Below are 24,473 nucleotides of genomic sequence, written 5' to 3' on the forward strand. Positions count from 1 at the left end.
TTTTTTTTTTTTTTTTTTTTTTAATTAAATGAGGACTGATAAGACCAGCAATGTGAACTGTATTTACATGAAAGTGCAAGGCACATGCATAACTAATGACTGTTTTTTTCCTTTGAAGTGTCACAGGGTTGTGATACTAGTTCTAAAGGCTTCACTCCTACAGCAACCATGGCCCCTTGGTTATTGGTTTGTGTGTTTTAACAAACTAATTTAGGTAGAACAGGGAAGCACACCCAAAGAATTTCAAAGAAAGGGGTGTTATAGTGCAATAGCAATTTAAAATATATCAAAACGCACTGAATATTCAACCACCAGAGCTCTACTTGGGGAAATGGTTCTCTTTTCCCTTTCAATAAATATCTATTTTTCATTTTTTTACTTTGTAGTTTATTTTTTAGTGAATGTATTTAATTTTATGAATTATTTATGATTATACAGCATTCAGAATCTTCGTTTTCTGTGAAAAGGAAGAATTAGAAAATTGCTTTAAATCTTGAAAATACAACAAGGAATGTTTTAAAATATAAAACAAAGCCAAGTAAAACTGTTTACACTGATGTGCTGTAAAAGCACTAAAAATTAAACTTTACTGTAGAGTTACAAGTACATTTATATATATGTTGCTGCATCACTTGTGTAGTTAAATTGTATTTCAAGACCGTGAAGAAAAATTGAGACATGTATATACTGTTCATTATTGTTTATATTAAGTCTTGTTTTAAATATGTATGATGTGTACATATTGTTTGCAGACATTATTGTTTATGCCTTAGGAGGATGGTAGCATTTTATTTTAGTCTTAATTATAGCTATATGGGTTGTACAGTAATTATCCTCTACCAACACTGTGGAGTCTCCTTAATCTTGGTAGTGCCTGCCTTTAAAACAGGGTGTAGGGGATATTAGTTTTCCATTTTTCTATTTTGTTATATAATTTCAAGCCACCACGGCCTCAAATTCAAGTATAATCATTTGTATCCATGTGGAATAAAATTGTGACAATTTCCTACGCACACAGTATTTTTTCATAGAATCATTTCCCTCCATTTGCCTTGCCACAGAAATAACAAAAAAAAGACATTTGTAACCACTGTGTTTTATCTACTGTGTGTTGTGGTGGCCTGTTGGGGCAGATAGATCAGAATTTTTTTTGTACTAATGTAAGAGTACTTGAAGTTTTATTTAAAAGAAATGTTGTGGAAAGGTAGCATTCTTTTTCTTTTCCTTTTTTAGGAGTGTTATTTTTCACTAGTATGTGTGGCACGGATACAATAAAAGACTGTTTTGCAAACCAGATTTTCTTGGCGATTTTAATACTTCAGATCCTGTCTATACAGGAAAATTTTTTTTAATAATATCTTGGGAGTCTTGCATTTAACATTCAGTTCTTATTATGATGCATCTAATTCTCCTGGCCTTTTAGTGGTAATTCAAAGCAGTTGCCAAGCAGCCCCAGTGCAGATCAGCCCCCTCTTGGAACGAGCATAAATAACAGCAGCTCAGGCCTTCGGGTGAAGCCATTGGGCTGCCCAGTATTTGACCTGTTCCTGCCAGTCCTGTTTCCGTTGTTACACTGGGAATGCGTGTGATAACCTAAACACATGCCACATATAATGCTTCTTAAAACTACTGTCCATGTCAAGGTTTTGTCCTTTTCTCAGTCTGTAGAAGGGCATGAGTTATAATCCTTGCTCTGGCTGAAGAAAACAGAGGAATTACAAATGAATATTGTGGGACCCCAATACCTATCGCTCCCTCGCTAAGTCATGTTTTGGGTTTTTTTTTGGAGGGGGAGGTCTTGTGTTTTGCTTTTAAACTAGGCCTGCCATGTTTGAGTCTTAGAGCCTTGTTTTATACACTCCCTTGCCATTATACTTCTTGTCTCTGCTGAGAAAGAACAGTCAGTGCCTGATTTTTAATATTTTTGTTTTCGTTGCCGTCCTCAGAACATCTTGTTCAATGATATTTTTCTTTTCTAAAGTCCTATTGGAATAGTTCATGTTACCTAGAATAAAAAATTCACATTTGGGCGTCAGGCAGTCTTGCATTCTAACATAGCTCCACCACTGACTGCTTCATGCCTTTCCTTTTCATCACCTTTTGAAGGCTCAATAGAACAGTTTACTGATGCATTCTGGAGATGTGAAGATTAACCACTGTTCTGAACGTAGGATGGTAGGCTTTCAAGAGTGTTATAAGTATGCTTAGATTATTGGGAAAACTATTTCTTTGATGCAGAACAGTTCTTATTTCTCAGTTTCTGTACTGGTTGATGCTTTATCTGCTGTACTAGATCTAATACTAGCTTTCTGAAAAGTCAGAACAACGTCACCAGCTACACTGTATACACAGCTGCATTTTTTTTCAGCTTTTATTCTAATTCAGCTGAACAGCAGGGAAGGTTAAAGCAGTAACAGCTACCATAGCTGTGACAGTGAGGCAAGCATCGCCTCTCTTAACTTGACATTACCAATCTGTTGCTTTGCAGCCAGTATCTTCATTACTATTTCAGTAAAATTAAATTCACGGGATTTATTATATTTGAATGGCAAGCCTGAATCATCATGCCATTACGTATCTCCAAAGAAAAGAGCAAGGATTTAATCACTAGAAAAATGTGCTTAACTTTTCTTCTTTGCTAACTTTCTCTCCCGTTGATGTTTCTGTCTGTCTGTTTTCATAGAGGAAAAGTTTTCCAGTGTGCTCTCTTCCTTTCTGAACAAATTATGCTGGTCTTAGTACAGAGAATTTATTGACAAGCTTTCAAACTCTTTATTTTCAAGTACTGTTAATGGTGCTCAATGAAGATTGTTCTGGTTGTGAATGTGGGTTCTCTTTTTGTCTCTTGGCATCTCTTTGAAGAAAACTGGACGATACAAAACCAGCTGAAAATCAGAAGTTGCAGTTGTCTTGGACCAAATACCTATCTTTAAACAGAGATTGTTCTTTAATCTTTTTATATGATTTCTGTAGTTCCCTAATGACTATTAGAAGGGTGGAGGTGCTCTGCTATGAGTAGGCACAGACATCTTAGGAACAGTTATTTTAATATAGTATGTTGAGTGGGTGGCCTAGGGGATCTTGTTTATTAGACTTGTATCATTCCTAGAGGTCTTAGATTTAGCAAAACATGCCTGCAAACTGAGGGCTAAAGACTGAAATCAGGAACACCGCAGTTATGCTATTTGATTTTGTAGCTCTCTCTGAACTACCTTGAGCTTACAACTTAAAAGTTAACCACAAATTCTACAGCTGGTATGAACATTCAGAAAATGAATGTTACACAAATTTCTGTTGCTTGTGTTGTCCAAACTAAACATCATTCTTAGGACTAACAGCTAAACAGCTACATTTCTAGGCGTGTCACCAATTCTCAATGTCTTATTCTGAAAGTAGTTTCAAGTTTCCCATCTGTAAAATATTGTGGAACGGTCTTTAAGCGCATTGGCCTGGTATTCACAATCCACACAATTTAGGTGTGTGGTTTTCACAGTCAACTGTCCACCCTCTTCAATAAGGAAGTCTCTAACAATTGATACAAAGATCTTTTCAGAGAATAAAGTGTTTTATTTAGTAATGTATAATCTTATGGATTGCTGAATTGGTGAAGCACATATGAAATAGACTGAATATACTAGCTATCAGCTAGGATTTAGAATAATTAACAGGCAGTCATCATCCAGTTAATCAAATAGCATGCGATCGGGTACCAGCTGCCATGAAAGAAAATGCAAGATCCTTTCGATTCAAACATGGATGGCAGACTATTTACATAAAAGGGAGTGGGCAAAGAGTGACTCCAAGAAAGCAACTTGCTTTTCCTCCAAAAACATACATGTCACGATAAACCATTGATTTTGCATCAGTTGGTAAGCTCGTGTCTGGGTATGAAGATGGCAATGATGTTATCTCCTGACAGATGATGGGGTTGGGGGAGTTGTACTTGTTTGAAACGCCTTTAATTAAGCTGTTAATAGCCGGTGACTTGACTCACTCACATGCAGGCTCATCGCCCGGTGGCCGGAGCGGCGGTGGGAGCCCAGCCCCAGCCCCGGGCGCGGGAAAGGCCGCCGGCATCTCCCGTTCCCCCAACGCGACCCTGCGGCCTTGGCCGGCGGCTGCCGCGCGCTCGGACGTACCCAGCGCTGAGGCGCGGGGCCTCGTGGCGACTGCTTCCGGCCCGAGCCGGTCCGCCCCGCAGAGCCGGCAGCCCTGAGGCGATCCCCGGGGCAGGTACCGACCCCCCGCGGGGCCCGCAGGCCACAGCCGGGCGGACAGGAGGATCCGGGCCGCCACATCGGAAACGCGGGAAGGGTCTGGACGAGAGTTGAGGCCGCGGTGGGTTAAACCCACCTCCGCGCCGGCGTCGCCTCAGGGAGGGCAATGGCGCTGGCAAGGCGGGGCCGCTCAGCGCGGCGGCGCCTTCTCCCCCCTGCCCTTGGCGCCGTGGTGCGGCCCGGGCCGGCTGCTCCTGCGCCGAGAAGGCGGGGGGTTCTACGGGGAGCTGAGCATGCGCGGCGGCGCTTCCCGGGGCAGGGGAGCGGGCGGTCGCCGGTCTGAGTCCTGCCACCGGCGGGCCGCGCTGGCGGGGCCGTTCCCATTCCCAGGCGGGGCCGTGGCACCGCCGTGCCCGGGAGAGGCGGCGAGCCGGCGTCCCTGCGGTCGTCCCGTCTCGTCCCCTCAGCGCCGGGCGGGCTGCGGTGGCGACCGAGGCAGCGCCCTTCCCCGGTGCTTGCCCGAGACCCGCCGCTAGAGCCCGTCCGAGGGACCGGCCTCCTCGGGCCACCTCTCGGCCTGCGCCTCCCGAGCGGCGGTGAGGGGGCCGGGCGGCGGGCAGGGGCTGTTGGTGATGCTGGAGCTGCCCCGCCTTTCCCCTGGGCGGCCGTCGGTGGCCTGTGGGCGGTGGCGCCTGCGGTCGCTAGAGAAGATAACGCAGGGCGAAATGTCTGTGGTGGCAGACGCTCCGGATCCTCATGGCTCCCTCAGCGAGCTTAAACTGTGGGAACCCAAAACCTCTCACTCCTTGGTTTGCCTTTCTGCAGGGAGCTCCTGAAAATCTCCTATCAACGAGATTAAGGTGCCTTTTTCAGCCTCATTTTCCCAGATGTCCAGTTTTGTCTGACTCTTCGGTTTCTCATAGTCAAAGGAAGTACGTTGATTTTCTTTCTACAGGTAAAATATGTTGTTGACAGTACTTAATCTGTTTAATGGTTATAGAGAATAGTAATGAGTGGGAGCGTCCTGAAGCTAAAATAGAGTATTCAGATGCCTGATCTTTACATTGGCGTGCCATGTGCTGCCTGAAGGGAACACTTATTTTGCCCTTATGTACTTTTGTGCCTATATGTATTCATATATACGTGTGCATGTATGCATGCATTCATACATATGCATAGAAACATATTTATACATCCACATGTATCTGAATGTGTGTGTACGTATATTTATACGTAAAAAAAAATATGTGTGTGTATATGTATAAAAACACCTGTTTGGGGTTGCCTCAGCTCTGAAATTACTGTTCAGAATGAAGCACTGAAATAATAGTCTGCTGGCTTAGATAAGTTAACTCAATATAAATAGCATTGCTGCTTTTGTTCAGGATAAGCAACTTTTAAGAGTTGTGGGCACTTCCTTTTGGCTCTGTGCTTCCTTATTCTCAGGAAGCTTGACTGGTCTGCAGCGTGGGGAGGAGCAGGTTGGAATGTACCTTCTGGGGGCTTTCCCGGACATCAGCAGTGTGAATCTCTTGTCCGGTGCTGAGACCTAAATTGGTGCCAGCAGTCTTAAACACTGGGAGAATATGGAGGGAGTTAATCTTTTGTTTAGTGTAACAGTAAATGCAATTTCTGCAGAGGTTCAGATCCTGATCACCCTCTTAATATTGACATTTTGATTTTGTATTTGATTTACATTAAAATTGGGACAACGCAAGCCTGTTGCTGGTATTCTCTGATATTTTACCATCACTAATGTTGTTGCCTAACTGAAAGGTAGCAGAAGTTTGAATTCGAATACAATATTCATGCCTGGAAAGGAAAATTTATCTTGGACTCTGGTCACCAAATTTTAAGGCCCATCTATGTTAGGTCTGCAGCTTTAAATTTACTGTTTATTGTAAAGAATATATACAGTTCTCTACGTAGTTGTACTGTAACAAGTGCTTTAAATGCTGTATTTTTATATGAACTGTTGAACCTTCAAACTACAAGGTTGAATTCATTGGGATGAATTTCAGCGAGCTCCAGATCAGAATAATTTCCAGGAATCTTTTTTGATACTGCTTCCTGATAATTTTTTTGTGGGTCAGTGATTACATACAAACATATTTTTTTGGGTTTATAAGTGGGAAGAAGAAGAATGCTGAATACAGGTAGTTATAGTTGCTGAAAGTGTTTACATTAAAGTGTAAGATCATTTTTTATATGCTCTTGGTGTAGCTGAAGCACTGCTCTTGGGTCTACACCGTCCTATTTATTATTTTTTTTTGAAGAGCAAAAGATAGCTGAGGACATGTTTCATAATAATGAATTAAGGCAAATAAAAGATGAACAGTATTTCTGTCTGTTTGCTTGTGTAGCACACCTAGGAGCCGTTTGCTGTATAAGCAGAGGCACAGCATCGCTGAGAGAGGATGTAAATGTACTTTTTAACATTTGGAGATTGCAAGGGCAATGAATTTATTATTTTTTCCTGGATAATGTGCCTTCTTAAGGTAATATGTTTCATTAATGAAATAGGAGAGAGAAGTCTAACTCTTAAACTTTTTTTCAGATATTTTTGTTGACAGTAGATAAAATGGCGACGTTAGTTCACACGTTAGCAGATCACAGTGATGATGTCAACTACTGCGCCTTCTCGTCTTCGTGCTTGGCTACTTGTTCCTTGGACAAAACAATTCGCGTTTATTCTTTAGACAACTTTACTGAGCTTCCCTACTCGCCGTTGAGAGGCCACACCTACGCTGTGCACTGCTGCTGCTTCTCTCCATCAGGACACCTTCTGGCTTCCTGCTCGACAGACGGCACCACCAAGGTGTGGGACACCCGGGACGGCCGGATGCTGGTGGCGCTGGAGCAGCCCGGCGGCAGCCCCGTGAGAGTCTGCCGCTTCTCTCCCCAGGCCGCCCGCCTCCTGTCCGGGGCAGCGGATGGCAGCGTCGTGCTTTGGGACATGCAGTCGCTGACACTCTACAGGTGAGCGCCAAATGTTTTTTGACTGCTTGCTTTGTGGTGACAAGAGTGTAATTTAAGTCGTGTGCTGTCCTGTGTGCAAGGCTGGCAGGCTTACACCGCTGAGCCATACCATGGAGAAACAGGAATAGGGTTTGGAAGACCAAAAGGTTATCGCTGGGTGTTGCGGATGGAATATTGACATGGTTATAATTTAGCATCCATTCAAAATTTATTAATGATGTGAAGTAGATTAAGAAGTTGAATTTTAGCAGCACTTAATCATTACGCGGTTTAGGGGGTTACAAAGTGAGTAAACAAAATAATTGAATGGAGACTTAGTTACAGATTCAAAGATGGCAAGGTTCACACTAAGTTATGAGAAAGTATCCTGCATCAATACATATACGTATGAGTAAAGGTACAAATCACAGACTAATACATACGTGTGTGTGTGTATATATAAGCAAAGCATTTAAGGAGATGAGGGAGAAGTGCTGAGTCTTTTTTTTTTTTTTTTTAAGTTAATGCAAACTCAAGAAGCTTTAATTTTTACTGAGTTATCTTTCTTCTAAATCCTGATTATTTTTTTAAGTTCCCAGAAGTTTTCATTGATTTAACATTAAATCAGGATGCATTGCATACTGCATGCGTCTGGTTTCTAAACAGTGGGTCAACAAAGTATGATACATAATATACAGTTAGTGGAGCCTGGCTGTGCTGTGTGCCTTATATTGCAGGATACGTAGTGGTTGTTAGTGAAGTATTTAATTGCAAGGCTCTCTGGAGTTCAGGAAAGTTTTAGAAGCTTGATAGTAATCCAACAATCGAAGAGTTTGGAAACTGTTGACACATCTTGAATCCATACAGTTTAAGACAAAACGGTGACAGAAAGGAGTGGTGGAGCTGAGTTCAGTACGACTGTCAGTGTTTCACCTGGGTTTCCAATAATCCTTAAAGGCAAAGCAGATGAGGGGTTTTAGTGATGATGCACAGTCTATGTTTCAGTAAAGTCTTCAGGCCAGTTGCGATCTGTACGTGGGCAAGACCGTCTCTCTAAAGTTAGGAAAGAACTTAAGAATTTGAGAGAATTGATGAGATCTATCCTGTAGGATGAGGGAGCAGACATTTCTAAAAGCCAAACTTGCTCGGTTTTGGCAGTCCCCTGTCAAGCATATTACTGCTTTTGTGGCCTATCTACCTTTGTCTTCCACAGCAGTGATTTAGATAGGAACTGGAAATTTTTTCAAAATGATTGATAATCAGATGGCAAGTACAACAGAAGTATCCAGTTACTCCTTATCAGCTCCACTGTTGTAAGTGACAGTCTGTTCAAATTGTGAAGTAAGGTGGCTATTTAAATCATCTCTGTGATGGATGTGAATACCGTGAAAACAACTCAATTTATGTGTATTTCTTAGTAGCTACAATGCTGATATCTGGCCTGAAAATCTTAAATGCATACTCTGAATGTGTGTAGAACTATTTCTTACACTGTTAAGTTTTCAGACTGACTCTGCATGGTTTCTGTGTGAAAGAAGAAAAGTTTTAAAAGCTGCACTAAGGAAAAAAGAATTGGACAAATAAACCCAGGAAGCACTGTGGTGTATTTGATAGTATTCTTAATGATAGAATTAAGGTAGTCAATGCTTTTTTGAAGGTCCTGAGTCTGATTAGAGAGATTGTCAGGAGAGTTTATTGACTTGTCTTCTGTGTCATTAAGTGGCAGTAAATAAAATTTCTGTTAGCAAAAGAGAATGAGCTGCTGTTCTACAAAATATAATGACAGAGTAAATAAGACTGATATTTCTTGCTCTATGACTGTTGCTTATGGCTGTGATTTTTTTTTTTTCCCTGCACTTAAAGATCCAACTGTGTGTGCTGGGCCGGATCTTGTGTCTGTTAAAAGGAGTGAGACACTTCCAATTGACGTTAGGCACTGTCAGCTAAGCTGAAGGGTGTTAGGCTGACCCCACTCCCTTCCTGAGGATTGACCACGCTGCCATATCTGCTAGGAATTTTCTGTTAAGATCAGTTTTACAAAGTGCTTTGGCTGACTTAGTTAAAATACAGGAAGCACTTTGTTCAAATTGCTTTCTCATGTGTATGGGTAGTCCAGAATTAACGGTGTATCATAAATCACAAAGTATTATACTCAGCTACAGATTATCAATGGGTTAGTGGGTGTTCTCTTTTGTTCCCTGTTTGTGTACATGTAAATCTGTGTTATGATAGTTGTGTATTTGTCTTTGACTTTTAAAATTTATCCTCCTATAGAATTTTAAGAGTGCATTCTGCCTTTCAAATGGTAAGTCCATGCAGATTGTCTTTAGTTTAAAAATTATTTTATCATTCAGTTAAAACGATTGCCTTGGGGTGCCATCTCACGTTTTTCCTCCTGCAGTCAAAGAGCAGTTCCTGGTTCCTGCAGTTGTGCTTATTTTGCATCGTTTTCCACAGTTGGTGGGAGTTTCTTCCCTTTCTGTTACCAAGTTCCAAAGTGCAAAGCTTATAGCAGTTTGACTTACTGTATCAGATTGCATTTTAGAGATCACTTCTTCAGAACATTACTTATTCTAAATTCAAATCCCATGTACTCTTGCTTTTCAGATCTGGGAATGTTAAAGATGGTTCTTTGGTGGCCTGTGCATTCTCTCCTAATGGAAATGTCTTTGTCACTGGATCATCGTGTGGTGATTTAACCATTTGGGATGATAAAATGAGATGTCTATGTAATGAAAAAGCACATGATCTTGGCGTTACCTGCTGTGATATTTCTTCACAGCCAATTTCTGGTTAGTTACTTGACTCATCAGGGGAGGAACATGGAAAAAAAAGAGTTATTGTATTTCTCTCTAGCTCTTGTTTTCATATTCTTTTTGACATCAGTGCTCAAGATAAAAATAACATTGGAGAGAGCTGATGTTTTAGAATATTCTGAATATTTTTAACTAAAAATTGTGGTCAGGTTGATGACAAGGAATGTACTTGTCAACAAACAAGGTGATTACATGCTTATGATAGCTTTCAATAGCTAATACTCCTGTCAGGGCATTCTTAAGCCATATGTTATTCAAAGTCAACATTTTTTCTTTTTGTGTGTTGCTGTTTAATCAACAAGGGTTGAAACTTCTGGGATTATTGGCAGATTTACCACATTACAAAATCTATACAAGTAGTGTTTATCTGGTACAATTAAAGATGAGTTTAGATCGAGACTCTCTTTACCTGCCGAATTTAGAGCAAAATTAGAAACAGAGTTTCTGCTTGGTTCTTTATGTTTTAGTCTATTTGTAACTGGTGGCTCTCCTGCCTTTGTAGTGGATTCAGCCACAGCTGTGTGGAAGCTCGTCAGATCTAGAGCAGTTGTAATCTGTGCGGGCTTTCCCGTCTGACTGCAAAGTTTCAGTGCTGCCCTCCTCCTGAATGAGTAAACTTAGAGAAATTACCTAGCGATACTGGTAAAAAAATTGGCAGATCTTGCTAAACTTTTCTAGTGAACCTCAGTGGAAGACAGTGTAGTCCTCCTCCTGGTTATCCTGAAAGCTCTGTATGTGCAACACCGTAATACCCCAAGTTGATAACTTGTAAAATAGTGTCAAAGTCTGTGTATCATGACAGAATTCTCATCCAGACCAAGCTTCCAAGTACCATGTTCTTAGTTACCAAGAAACATGTGTTTTTACGTGGTAGCTAATACGTGCTGCTCATCTCTCTGTGAGACCCAAATCTTACACTGTAAAATCCTAGCAAAAATTATGGACTTTGATGCTTTAATCTTTTAACAGATTGCAGTAGCTCTGACTGTTCCTGTGAACAAACAGGTCTATGCTTAGTAGGATTTTATTGTGATAACCATATGAAATTAAAATATACTTTTTGTGGTGGAAAAATGCAGCTGAAATCTCAGGTTATTTTTGTAAGACGCTTGACAGTAAATATTTTGACATTTCTGATAACTACAGAGCTGGAAAAACAAGCCCTTAAAATGTCTCTTACAATTTTCTGGTTTCTTAATTCTGGTGTTTCTTACAGGAATTCTAGGCTTTGGTACTGGCAGAGGTAATGCCTCTGAAAGATTGTTATGGTGACTTGTGTCAGGCTGGTTATGCCAGCTCAGTGGAATAGAAGGGCAGAATAATTTGGCACAGGACTTAAGAATAAAAACAAATAAAATTGATCATGGGCTAAACCAACATGTTTAGAATGGAACATGATAATTCAGAAATGTTCTTATCCACCAAATACAGAGGGGAAAGCTATAAAACCATTCCTGTTGTATGTCATCTTTAGTGCAGTATTTCTTGAGCAGTTGGCTGCACAGCAGTCATGAAACATTGCTTAGTTTATAAAAATGAAAAGTTGAACATTTAAAATTACAAAAATAGCCTGTCAGATAGTCTCAAATTTTGTATATGTGTATGTAGTTAAGTTTGAGAACTACTGAACTGTAGAAGAAATGGATATAACCATATAATTTAGGTTAAAACACTATATTTGTTGCACTCAGTAGATAGAGGAATCAAATATTTACTGTCAAGAAAACTTAAAATATGAGCCCAGTTCTGGTCTTTATCTACTTGTTCTGGAAACAGTATAATAGGGATGCCTGTTTTTTACTTCTAAATGGTTTTAGAACTGCTGCAGTTATTTTTGTCAACACTTTTAAAAAGTAGTACTGAGATTAAGGAAATTTACTAACTTCCAGTGTAAGAATGCTGATGTAGTTTACGCTGTTATTTTCAGTGCTTCTGATTCCCATTAATATATTTGAATTTCATCAGATGGCGAACATGGATTCAGATACTTCCAGATGGCTTCTTGTGGTCAAGATAATCAGATCAAACTCTGGCTTATTTCACTTACAGATTTCTTAGGTGTGTATAGTGATTTTTTTTCATATTCCAATGTCTTAAGTCTTTCATGACAGTTTACATCCAGCTTGTCTTATACCTTGTCAAATATGCACATATGTAATAATTTACTTTTTATATTTTTAGGTGTTGAATTAAAATATAAATGCACATTGAATGGACATTCTGCCCCAGTTCTGGCTTGTGCATTTTCTCATGATGGGCAGATGTTAGTTTCAGGGTAAGCAGTATCTTGTTTAAATTTCCTGCAGATGGCTGTCCAGGTTCACGCTTCAGCATTGTAAAACAGAAAGTTCAAAAGAGTTGGAGATTTCAAAATGTATTTCCAATAATTAAGGAATAGATCCGTGACCTCCAGAGCTATTGAAGTGTCTTTACAATTGGTCTGTGTCTTGTGGGTGACCGACTTTGAAATCTAGGATGTTGCAAGCTCTGTTTTCTTGAGTATTGTAACGAGATTCATGATTTCCTGGTTTTGGGACATTTATGAGGTCTTCCATGTGGATACGCTAGCATCTATTAAAAATACAAATATACATTGCAATATTACTGTCTCTTTGGGACACCATTTAGGATTTCCTTCTCACTCAAGTGCTTTGAGGAACTTTTTAGAAAGTTAAATATCTTGAGATTTTTGTCCGTGATAGGTTTGGTTGAAATTAAAAATTTCTTCACTGATCCACAGTCAGAGTATGGCAACATAAGCCTTTTTTTCCATAAAAAGTACACGATCGAGGTAACTGTATACCTATGGTTTTGATGTCAGCCCTGCACAGAATAATGGTCAAGACCCGAATTAATCACGAGCGCCATCAGGTAGAGACTAATATTACTCCTAGTCTTTATTAGAGGGTGGTAAGGGAGTTGTCGGTGTGATTGCAAGGTCGCTCTGTTATGCTTGGAAGGCCCAGGAGGGTGGCGGTGATGGGAAGATTCCTGGTGCCTGGAAAGATGCAGTTTACCTCCAGGAAGGGTCAGGTAGAGGGTCCAGGCAGCTACAGGCCAGTCAGCCTAACAGCAGTCTCTGGGACGGGTGTGGAGCAAATCCTCCCAGCGGGCTGGCTTGGAAGGCCTTCTCCAGCAGGGCGTGTGGGGGACAGTAGCAGGGATTGCCCAGGGCACACGGGGCCTGGCCAGCATGGCTGCCGCCTGTGAGGAGAGGCCTGGCCGCACCAAGGAGGGGAGACATCTGAGCTGTATGGAGGCTTTTGACGTGGTCTCCCAGTGTAGTCTTATAGCCAAATTGGGCAGATACAGATCAGAAAAGTGGGCTGTAAGTTGTGTGGAAACTGTCAGGCTCAAATGGCTGTTGGTGATCAGCAGCACGAAGGTAAACTGGCAGCTGCTTAGTAGTGGCTTTCCTCAGGGATCAAGCTATTGAAAGAAGAAATTATAAAGAAGGTAGACATAAGAATGTATGTTTTTATGAATATTAATGATGCCTTTATTCTGCACTTCTCATGAAAAGTGCTTGATCACTTCTAAACTAAGCCATAACTTGAGATAACAAATACAGTGATTCAACTCTAAATTGTAATTGTCTTTTTTATGAAGACTTTCTAAACTGAAACGGAAGAACTCATGTCTTGCAAAGGAAAAATAAAAGACTACAAATAGTCTGCAAATAACCTTAAAACTATACAAACCCCAGGAGACAATAGCTTGCATTGACTTTTTGCTTTGTATTCTTTTTAAGGGAGTCTTTTTCAGTATTTGAAGATTGTTATGAATGTGATCTGGAGTTATTTTATTTTCCATTAGACATACAGATTATTGTTTTCCCTTATATTGTCCTGAATGAAATGTCTATCCCATAAAGTCATTCAGGAAGCACTGCAGTCATGGTGAATAACTATGCAATTTGTATTGAATGAAATATTTTATGTATTGATTGCATTGCAGCACTATGTTATGCATTGCATTGCACTACTTCCCTGCTTTGCAAGGTTTCCACAGTGACTGGAAGTGCTGGTCATGGACAGCCAGACTCTGTGCGTCTGCTCTGCAGATACCACTTGCAAAGTCATCGAGTAGATGTGTGGAACAGATGATGGGGAGAAGTGGGAGTCGGGGCCAGTTTGTGTAAGCACAGTGCAAATCCCTTACATCGGACACGTGTGGAGTTTTCATATTTAACTATATTTTTTACATCATGCTGGAGATACAGCTAATCAGTGGTGTTTTAAGGTGGACATGGGTGCAGGGGACTTAGATACCTAAGCTTTTCATAAAGTGGTGTTAAGAAATCTGTTTGCTCTTATTTTGTTTGTGGAAAAGTTTTTTTTCTTCCTCTTCTTAACTAAAAATAGTTTACTTGTTCTTCTCTGCATCATTTTAACATTGATGTGTTTTTTTTAAAAGGTCTGTGGACAAGTGTGTCATAATATATGAAACTGTAAGTATAGCATAGTCCAGTATCATTCATTGGATTGTTGTCTTCAAATATCAGCAGTGCTTCTGAAGCGTCTTATCAACATATAGAAATATTAAAGAATAGGAACTATATAAACCAAAAATATTTACTGTGCATTTGGGGAGGGGGGGAGTTGAGGAAAAATGTCTCTAGAGAATTTATCAGTCTTTCTCACTTTTTATTTACATTTCTTTGAGGGGTTTGTTATTTTGTTTCTCTACAGTAGAGTATAAAAATATGAGCATAAAACAGAAGCATAATAATTCAAGAAATTTTTTTTGTTAAAGACAATGTATTTTCTTTAAAGTTGTTTGGGCATTTCTGTAATACTGTTAGTACATCATTTGTGGTTCACCTGTAAGTGGTATTACCTTTAGTACTTTATAGTATTATTAATAATAATAATAATAATAATAATATTGCTGAAAATAGAGAATGAACAAATTTTAAGCTTCTCCAGCTGGCTCTGTGCACACTACTATACTGATACGATTTTTCAATTAGGGTTAAAGTTTTTCACCAAAATCACTAATTTGATACCTTCCCAATTTTTGACCCAATTATTTTGGTAGTTTGAAGCTTAGACAGTTATGTAAGAGGTCCCCTAGATTTTTAGAACTCTGGAAAGTTGAAATATGAAGAAATCAAAACCATAAATATTTCTTAATAGTATTTGTCAGCTTTTGTGGCCTTAGGTTATTACCAAGTCAGACAATAACTTATAGCTGTTGAGAAGTGGGTACAATAAACCTTCACGGAAGGGGAAAACTTCAACCTAAAATAGGCACTTTCCTCACAATGGCCGGGTCAAACAACTGGAGTTCTGACCGATCAATTAGTGACTCAGAATAACTTCAGTCTTCATCTTTTCAGTCTGCCTGTATGTGTCAAAGAAATAGCATCTTTCATAAGAAGGAAAATCTTTCAAATCATAACTTAAAACTGTGTGGAAATTCAGGAATTTGTTTTTTAGTAGCATCTAGTGTCCAAGTAGGAGAACTACAGGTGTACTTAATTATTGGCCAAACTGAAGGATTGTAGCATGAAGTCTGTTTGAATTTCAGTTGCCTCTTTTAGTTGTTTCTAATCCTGGATTTGTAAAAGAAATGTTTTTATCCACATGAGCAGGCGGCCAATGTGCTTATAATTAATTCAGTTGGTAATTCTGAATTGTTATGCTGGATGTTCCGTGCTGGCTGATGGTTGAAGGACAGCAGCGTTCCAGCAAATTGAATAGGGGGCTTCAAGCAGGAAATTCAAATTGCTTTTTTGACTCTGCTGCTCATCAGCTTTGGCATGGTTATATAACTTCTCTGAAGGTAACTTCTGTCATCTTCCAAGAAGCAATATTATTCCTTGTTTTGAAAGAAAGTGTACAAATGAATGTTCTTTTTGTTCTTTAAGATTTAAAATCACAAATATTCTCTTACAGACTACTGGCAATATCCTTCATACTTTGTCTCAGCATACCAGGTAAGAATTGAGTATGATTGTTCTGTTTTACTGTTAATAAATTAAAGAAATTAAATCCCTTTCTTGTGAATTTTCACACATCTATTTTTATTTGTAGATATGTTACAACTTGTGCTTTTGCACCACATAGTTCCTTACTTGCCACAGGTTCAATGGATAAAACTGTGAGCATATGGCAGTTTGACCTTAAGCAACCCTGTGCAGGTTAGTGTGTGAACATCTTCTGAAGATGCAAAAAAACCCCCACTTTTTCTTACATGCAGTTAGTTTGTAACCTAAGGATTATGTGCACGTTATTTATCTTTTCTCTGAATTGATCTTGTTAATGTCCTACAGAGATACTATCTTACTGTTTTTTAAAGAAAATATGTATTTTAACTTTATTCATCTGCTGTATCTTCTTTTCTGATATTTGCCATTTATTACTCTCTGGACAGCATTTAAGAAATTAATATTATTGCCAGAGAGCTGAAAGACTTTAGACAAGTATCATGGGCAATGAGTTAAACAGAAAAGATGCTAATTGTAAGCATAATTGTCAGCCAAAAATACAGCTTATCAGTTGTTATGTGAAAAAAAAAAAAGGAAGGAAAATTAATGTTACAAAATATATCGGCACCTTAAGCACGTGCAACAAAGGTACATAGATCTTTGTTCAAAGCTCAAGAGTAGGTTTTGACTTTGTTCTGCTTTTCTAAGGAGGTGTGAGACTTGGTTTCAGTGTCTCTTGATGCTTTTCTGTCTTTTAGTTAAGTTCAAAGTTCATGGAAGTTTAGGCATCAGAGAGAAGAGTCCTCTAAATTTTGAAAATTGATTGGTAAAAGACAAACCCAAATTATTGCATCCCACTGCAGTAAATATCTAAGAAGCATTTCTTATATTAGGTGTTGGGAATGTGTAGTACTGAGAACATTTGAAAAACAGCATTCATTACTGCCATTGTTCTTAGAACTGGGATTTTTTTTGTTGGTGTTTTTCTGGGGACAGAGCGTTGTTTATTTTTTCTATTTAAAACTTTTTATCTTTCCTTTCCAAAGCAAATACTGTAGAAAATGAATCTAAGGTGGCTGTTGAGGCCTGGTCAGAGGACGATGTTTCAGCCTGGCTTTGTGCACAAGACTTAGCAGACTTTGTTGGGCTTTTCAAAAGGAATAACATCGATGGCAAGGAACTACTGCATCTTACTAAAGAAAGTCTGGCTAATGAATTAAAAATTGGTAAGAGTATAGAAATCCAAGTAGTTTTAACTCTTTAGAGTACATGTGGAATGTTGGAACGAAAGCGAGTTAGGAGTTCTGTACAAGGATGTTTTTTCCCCTGAAGTGCATGTTATTTCATTACCAGGGCTTATAAAAACCCCTAATGGCACATTATCCACAATACTTTTTTTTGGTGTTTGCTTATACATAGAGACATAAAAATGCACTTCCACCAACAATGCTGTGTTAAGTGATCTTACCTGCTTTTGTTTCCATTTTCGTTTTTAGATCCTGTATTATTAAGCTGTGAAAAAGGAATTTCAGCTTTTGTGTATACTTAATGATTCTGACTTTGGTAAATAGGGTACTCTACAGTTTTTCCTATCAGTCTGCAAAGGTGCCATGTTTATAATACTGTGTGGTGAACTACTTCAAATTTAGCAATGAAATTCTTCAGTGCACTGTTACCATAAAAGAAGAACACAAGGTATTTGGTGTAAACAACAATAGAAAAACACAAGGTATGTCTTGTGTAAAACACAAGAAGGTTTAGTTCTTACTTATTTTGGAGATGAAGCATTTTATGTTGACAATTAATAAGGATCAAGCAAAGCTTGCCTGCCTCAGATACTTTATGATTCATCAGGTGTCCTGGTTAATACATTGTCCTGTCACTTTATTGCAAAAACCGCGATTACATTTTAGGAGGAATTACAAGGAAGTGCCATATTAGAAATGATTCCAAAGTGGTAATTCTGAAATAAGAAATTTAAGGATGGTGAACTACGCTGGAACTTTCTGAATGTAAATTTTCTGTTAATTTGGATGGCTAGATTTAGGTGTAAGTTACGTGCTGGTATGTTTGCCAAAGTGAGATCAAGTATAACAAAAGGCTGGATAAGTTAATATACCTTTTAAAAAGTACAGTTTTATTTCTAGAAGTTAGTATTTTGTTCTTTGTAGGAAGACTGTTCCCTTCCTTTTGTGTGTGTGTGTGTGGTATTGGTCTGTATCACACCATAGTATCTCTGTGTATCAACTGGCTTTGTTGAATTCTGGAAATCAACAGAGATACTGGGAATCTGTCAGGAATTGTTATCCATGAAAGACTCTTGGCTTCATCGGTTTCTGTGCACATTTTCTTTAACTTTGGAATAGTCTAAAACTCCGTTGCAGGAATCACCAGCTGAGGCTTAGCAAATAAGACTTCAAAGTCATGTGAGACTTGAGTGCAGCGTGACCAATGGTGAGAACTGACCTGCTGAGCATAGTGTGCTCTGGGGGAAAAATATCACCAAACGCATGAGTTGCCTGGTAGATTTGTAATGACTCTTATCAAGAACCATTTCAATCTCAAACAAGAAAATAAAATGTGAATTGTAAAAGCTGATTGCAACGCAGGCTGTAAGATGAAAGGATAGGTGTGGCTTTAGGGGGAGGACATGTCGAATACAGGCTGACTATGGGAACCTGTTGCTTTCCGGCTCTTTCCTTTGCCGTAAAGGGATGCAGCGAGGATGGATCGTACGAGCTGCAGTGGGCTCTGTACCATTATCAGGTCAAATGCTTGTTGATCGGTCTCTGTTCTCACGACTTAGGTTTTTTGCAATCCTTTTTCTTCAGTAGGTACTTTTAACACCCATCATAAGATTAAGAGTCAGATTTTCACAGGTAGCTCTAAGAAATTTTTTAAAAAGCTCTAACTGAAATAACTTACTATCTTAATAAACATAAGCCACTCCACACATATGAACTAGCCTATATGCAAAGTGAAGCAATGAGTTCCACTTTAGTGGTTATATGAAAGACATTTTATGTACTACTCAAAGTCACCAAATAAAATCATTCAAATCAATCAGTTTTGAAGTTGTAAATGCTTGTGATTCTGCTTCTGCATATCATTCTGCAACTATAATTGGCACAGAGTAGAAATTACAGCCTGATATATTTGACTAGAAGAATTGCTCTTTGTCTGCCACGGCTCAAGCATTTACAAAATAGGAATATACTGTCTGCCTAAAACTTACATGGTTTTCAGTGTTATTCAAATTCCAGTTGAACTAAATTTTAGGAGTCTGTCACTATACAAATACTTGAATGAGCACATTCTTCCTCTCCTTGATAACCTGTTTTCTTTGCTCTAAAAATGTGACATTTACTAGTTCCATAAGATCTTGCCAAAGAACTCTTTTTGGACCATTTTACTTGATGAGTGATAGGAGGATAGGAGGGTTTTCTTTTATTTTTTATTAGCTGCTTATTTATTGTCCTGTTAGTCCTTGCTTGAGCTCTGATTTGCATTTAATAAAAAGGGTATCCTCATGCCTTTGAAGACGTTTAATCTAAGAGAAAGCGATCAGCAAGTGGTTCACATAACATTTCATTAGCTTCTTTGATTATTTTTGACAGCTTTTGGAAAGAATGCTTCATTACCGTGCAAATGGAACTAGCCTCTTTCCGACCTAATTGTCATATAATATGAATAACACTGTATTAAACTATGTAAGATGTCAAGCAAAAGTAAAATGGCCATTATATACATTCTGGCTGAAAAGCTTGTGTGCAAGTTCAGGATCTCTCATTCCCAGCAGGCACAATGCTACATTCAGTGCAGTTCCACCACGCAGCTCGGGCTCTGAAGGAACACGCTGCCTCTTCCCATGCAGAACAGATGGGGGGGGGGTACTGTTCCGTGCCTGCCTACTCTTTTTTCCTATCAGGCTCACTGAATGTGTTAACCTAAGGTGAATCTTGACTTAAGTCTGTGTGCAGAGACGGGACAGGAGGTGAGACTAGGTCTAATTTTTGGAAAACCACACCTTCAGTTTGGGGGTTAGTGCCATACAAAGCATTTCGTACTGTAATTTCACAAATCGTGACATTGGAGGCATTGCAAATACTTTCCCTTCTTCTGCAGGCCACTGAAGAGGCTTTTCATTGTCTCAATCCTAATTTGGGTTAGGTATGTAAAGAGAAACAGATGATTGTCTTAAAGACGGTTCAGCTCACTCCTACCTCACTGCAGGGTGTCCTTAGAAGATAAAACAAGGATGGACACGCATAAGCTGCATTTTGAAATCAGCAAAGATGTGGGGGGTTTTGTCTTCCTCTTCTGGTTTTAAGGTTTTGCTCTAGGTACATACAAATAGTATTAAGTTTTTTCCTGCTTCATATCTTTATCAAGAAATTCTGAGCATGAGCTTGAAAACAACATTTTCAAGCAGAATTTGAATAATTTGTGATTCACCTTGCCTTACATGTTTACTGAAGTAGGGCTAAACTTTGGGGGAATCGCTCAGTATAGACTGAACAGCAAATTTCACGTGCTTTGCCTGTATCAACAAAATCTTATTTTAAGTGTTCTTCTATAGCTAGTTTTCAATAGATGGTTCATGGATGGTTCTTTATTCCCTGACTAGGGATTTAATCAGGAGGTAGTTAATTGGTGTGCAGACTGGATACAATAATGTTTAATCTCTCTGCATGAGAAGAATTTAGGAAAACTTGCCCATGTGATGGAGATTGTAAAAGATGCCCTCAAAATCCAGTTACTAGTACAGAACTATTAGGTTCCTTTTTTACCTTTCTTTCTGTTGGTTACATTCTTAATTTCTCTTGATCCCAAGCTGGTCTTGTAGGTTTTTACAAAATTGCCATGCGAAGTCTCCCTAAGAATAAGCATGAACTTTTATTGTGTTTCAATACTGTATTTCAATTCTTACATTGTCTTTATCTTTACATATGTCATTACCTAATCCTTATTAAGGAAATGTAGATTAACTTATTTCTTTTGCATATATTTTTTTTTACATTGCAACACTCTTTTGTCTTTGCTGATTAAAATGACTTGTGTGTTAGTGTGACTGAGCTTTGATCCCTTTGCACACATTGTGTGGGGCAGCTGAACAGTTGCACGGTAAAGCTGGAAGCACTGGTGTGTTAAGGCCAGTCTGCAGATGGAGTAGGGCCGTTGGTTGGAAGACTGTTGTGTCAACAGTTTTAGTAGTGAAGGTGGAAAATGAACTGCAGTAGGAACTAGTATTTACCACTCCTAGATGGGAAGAAAAAATTGTAATAGACTACACCCCCAGAGTTTTTGACATAAAACAGTTTTTAGAAGGAAGATTGTTTTATGTTGATGCAAGATGAAGGTTACTGATATCTGGGATGCATTTCCAATTTTGACAGGTTAAAATTGTAGTGTGACAGTTTATAGAACTATAAAACTACTTTTCTCATTATCAGATTTCTTTTTTCTTTTTCTGCTCACAATTAAGTTGGAAAGAATGGCTGCTGTCTAAAAACACAGATGCAGCTCTTTTTTTTCAGAATCATGGCTATTGTATGGTCTCGGTAAATAGGTAATAGAACTCAAATCAGTTTTGGGACACTTGAATAAATTTGTGGTCTTTCATGGGGGAATATGTGTTAATAGGTATTTGTGATGCCTTACATGATCATGAAAAAGAGTTTATACCACAATGTGCTGTCCCAAAAATCTCAGACCAGAGTATTCTTTCTTTAAATAAAAGCAACCCAAAACTAATGCAGTTTTCACAGACTCAGACAAAATACTCAGGTGCCATAGGCCATTTCTATGCAAAAGAGATTGCTTGTATTTGATTGAACTGAATTAATTAATTGAACTGAATGAATTAATTGAATCTTTACTAAAATGAAATATTCTTACTGCTCACAGTAACAGGCCACTCTTCCCCTAGCCACCCCCACCATCAGATACTGTTTGATAGTGAAACTATAGATGTAAGTCATTTAATATAGCACTTTAAATAGCGTAATCGAAACACTGATGCCTTATGCTGCTTTGCAGATAGTCATGCTTTTGGGTTTTGGTATTGGTATTTGTTTTGTTTCCAGTGAATGAGAAGTATAAATTGATTCTGCACAATGTGTGGGAATAAACATACCTTGTGTGTTGCCACCCCCTGCCCACCTTTAGTGGCTGGAATCAAGCATTAAACTAGATTGTGAACAATCTTTTTGGCAGAGTTATTCATAAAATATAGCTCAGAAAATGTAATCAAACTTGGTGAGAATTTGTAAAATCTTTAGGTTCCCATACATTAATCTCAATATAATTTATAAGTGTAAAGCCCTACCATGAATCCAATTTAAGTTAGCAGCATTTCTGCTATTGTAGCTAATGCTGTGCCAGACATTTAAAAAAAAAAAAAAAAAAAAAAAAAGGTGTAAAAAAAATACACTCAGCTGCGGAAGCAGCTGTGGAATGCTGCAAAATGATCAGCAGACCAGATGGAGGGCAGCTCAGCCCCGTGGGGTCCCGGTGTTGAGAAACTGACCTCTGAGTTAGCTCTCTGGAGGTGCTGGAAGAGAAGTCAGTGCCTGTTTCCTGCAGTGGGTTTAGCAGCAGCGTTGGCAGAGTGAGGAACAGCCTCGTGCATTGCAGTACCGGGGGGGGGGGGTGTACCGTGAGGGCTGCAGTGTGTCTTACCCAGGCGTTTTAGGGCTTATCATTATGTTGCCAAGGAGATTGTCCACAGTGAGGGGTTTTTTTTAAATTTTTTTTTAAGAATGGGCAGTTGAGAGTAGATGAAGTTTTATGGTTTTATTGATACTGTGTGAATGAGAGTGCACCTTATTATAAACGTGATGGACTTTTCTGGGGAGAGGAATGCCAGGGCACAATTTAATGGTAAAAATAAGTTATTTCCATTTTGGTACAGGTTGCTTACAAGTATTGCCTGAGCATTGATGTGCTGTAAGTCTAAGACCTTATCTTTTCATGACATGGGAACACGCAACTATGAAGTGTAATTTGCAGCACACAGCCATAATTGTGTTTGTGGTTTTATTTTGAGATTAGGAGGACAGTGATCTTTTTTTTAAAAAAAAAGCTTGAGGCAGTCTTCAGTCGTCCCTTTGTACGCCATGAGACAGCAATACTGTACATCAGATGTGGTGTATGTAAGGGAGGTGTGAAGGACCTTGTATCACAAAAGCTGATGTGGAGGTTAAGGGAAATCGAGTGAATTCTGCTTTCACTGAAACGGTATGTCCTTACATTTAGCATGACTAGGAAGGACACTGCAGTCAGTAAAAAACAGTTTCTGTGATGTTAGTGGGATTCAGACTTTTACTTTGTAGTTTACTTTTTTAAATCCCTGCAAACAGATAGTCACCACGCCAGTAGTGTGTTTTGCTGCCCTGCTGGGTGTAATATCCCACCAGACAGGCAGTTGATGCAAACACTGGGGAAGTGAGAAGGGTGGAGGTGGTGCTGGGCAGCCTGAGGCAGGCTGGGCCCCGGGGTGCCCAACGCCTGGGGCGATGCCAAACCTGGGAGGGCTGGGAGTGGAGTAAATACCCCATCATCCTCATTTTGTTGTGTAACACCACACCGACAGCAGAGCCCTTGTGCTCAGAGTGCCCAGCCTCGTTGAAATTAGACTTTTGCAGAGTTTAAGCAGCATCGGAATGCCTCCTACTGATCTTGGGACAAATGTAGCACTTTTTGTCTGTAATGGTGACATAATGGTGACCAACCGTGCTATAGCTGAGCTGTTAGCAGTGGTGGCCTGGGGCGTCTGCACCTCGTTCTGTGTTGGGTGAGGGTGTCTCCTGTACCTCCTACCCTCTTTGTCTTACATGTCTTTGTTGTCCTCTTTATGTATGGATACCTTTTCAGAATCTCTAGGCCTGCGCAGCAAAGTCCTCCAGAAAATTGAAGAACTGAGGATGAAAATGATCTCTGCTTCTGTTACTGCCCCTGATGAGTTCTTATGTCCTATCACAAGGGAGCTTATGAAGGATCCCGTCATTGCAGCAGGTATGTCTTTAAATTCTGTTGATGAAAACGAATTAAGGGTAAAGATGGGTGTGGGAACACAAAAATGGGTGTGTCTTACCAGCCCTAGAAAGATAAACTATTTCTAAATAGCTGTTGCAACAAAATAGAACTGTGGTAAATGTTTAATCTGCCAAATTACCTCTCTGATAGTGCATTGCTCCATACAGTACTTTTCTCCCTTAGTGTCAGCTCTGCTGATGAGGCTGTATAGATTATTTTTTTCAAATGTTCCCTTCCTCTGTGAGCCCTTGCAAATACAATTACAAACTGAACAGGGTTGTCTCAGTAAGTGCAAAATGGATTTGTGCACATGGGGGGAAACCCAAAAACCAGGCTCGTTACTACTTTTAGCACACCATGTATATCGCACTTAAAGTTGACACAGAATGAGAGGCAATTAAATTCAACAAGCCCTTGAAACTGAGATATGCAAGGAGCAGAAGATGTTACGTAGTTAAAATATCTTATGAAGAACTAGTGTTTTATAGTTCTAATCTTGGGGGGGGGGGGGGG

The 24,473-nt window shown here is 39.3% G+C and overlaps 2 protein-coding genes across 3 annotated transcripts in view; both read left to right on the plus strand.

Moving 5' to 3' along the window:
* BAZ2B (bromodomain adjacent to zinc finger domain 2B) overlaps positions 1-1,296 on the plus strand; it is a 101,372-nt gene extending 100,076 nt beyond the window's left edge. Inside the window, exon 37 of the mRNA XM_014966529.1 lies at positions 6-1,296. The gene's annotated coding sequence lies outside the window, so the exon portion shown is untranslated. The remainder of the gene's footprint in view (positions 1-5) is intronic.
* Positions 1,297-4,579: 3,283 nt separating this feature from the next.
* Positions 4,580-24,473, plus strand: part of WDSUB1 (WD repeat, sterile alpha motif and U-box domain containing 1) — a 21,874-nt gene continuing 1,980 nt past the window's right edge. The window contains exons 1-10 of one of the 2 annotated variants that reach the window (XM_014966524.1): positions 4,580-5,077; positions 6,775-7,196; positions 9,783-9,967; positions 11,957-12,049; positions 12,173-12,266; positions 14,408-14,441; positions 15,892-15,932; positions 16,030-16,136; positions 16,970-17,149; positions 23,799-23,939. In XM_014966524.1, the coding sequence (XP_014822010.1) occupies positions 6,799-7,196; positions 9,783-9,967; positions 11,957-12,049; positions 12,173-12,266; positions 14,408-14,441; positions 15,892-15,932; positions 16,030-16,136; positions 16,970-17,149; positions 23,799-23,939 (1,273 nt within the window). In that variant the 5' untranslated portion in view covers positions 4,580-5,077; positions 6,775-6,798. Of the gene's footprint in view, positions 5,150-6,774; positions 7,197-9,782; positions 9,968-11,956; positions 12,050-12,172; positions 12,267-14,407; positions 14,442-15,891; positions 15,933-16,029; positions 16,137-16,969; positions 17,150-23,798; positions 23,940-24,473 lie in introns of both variants that reach the window. The other variant, XM_014966523.1, reaches the window with a different exon arrangement.

This window comes from Calidris pugnax, unplaced genomic scaffold (assembly GCF_001431845.1).
Source record: "Calidris pugnax isolate Ruff unplaced genomic scaffold, ASM143184v1 scaffold48, whole genome shotgun sequence".
Classification (NCBI taxonomy): Eukaryota; Metazoa; Chordata; class Aves; order Charadriiformes; family Scolopacidae; genus Calidris; species Calidris pugnax.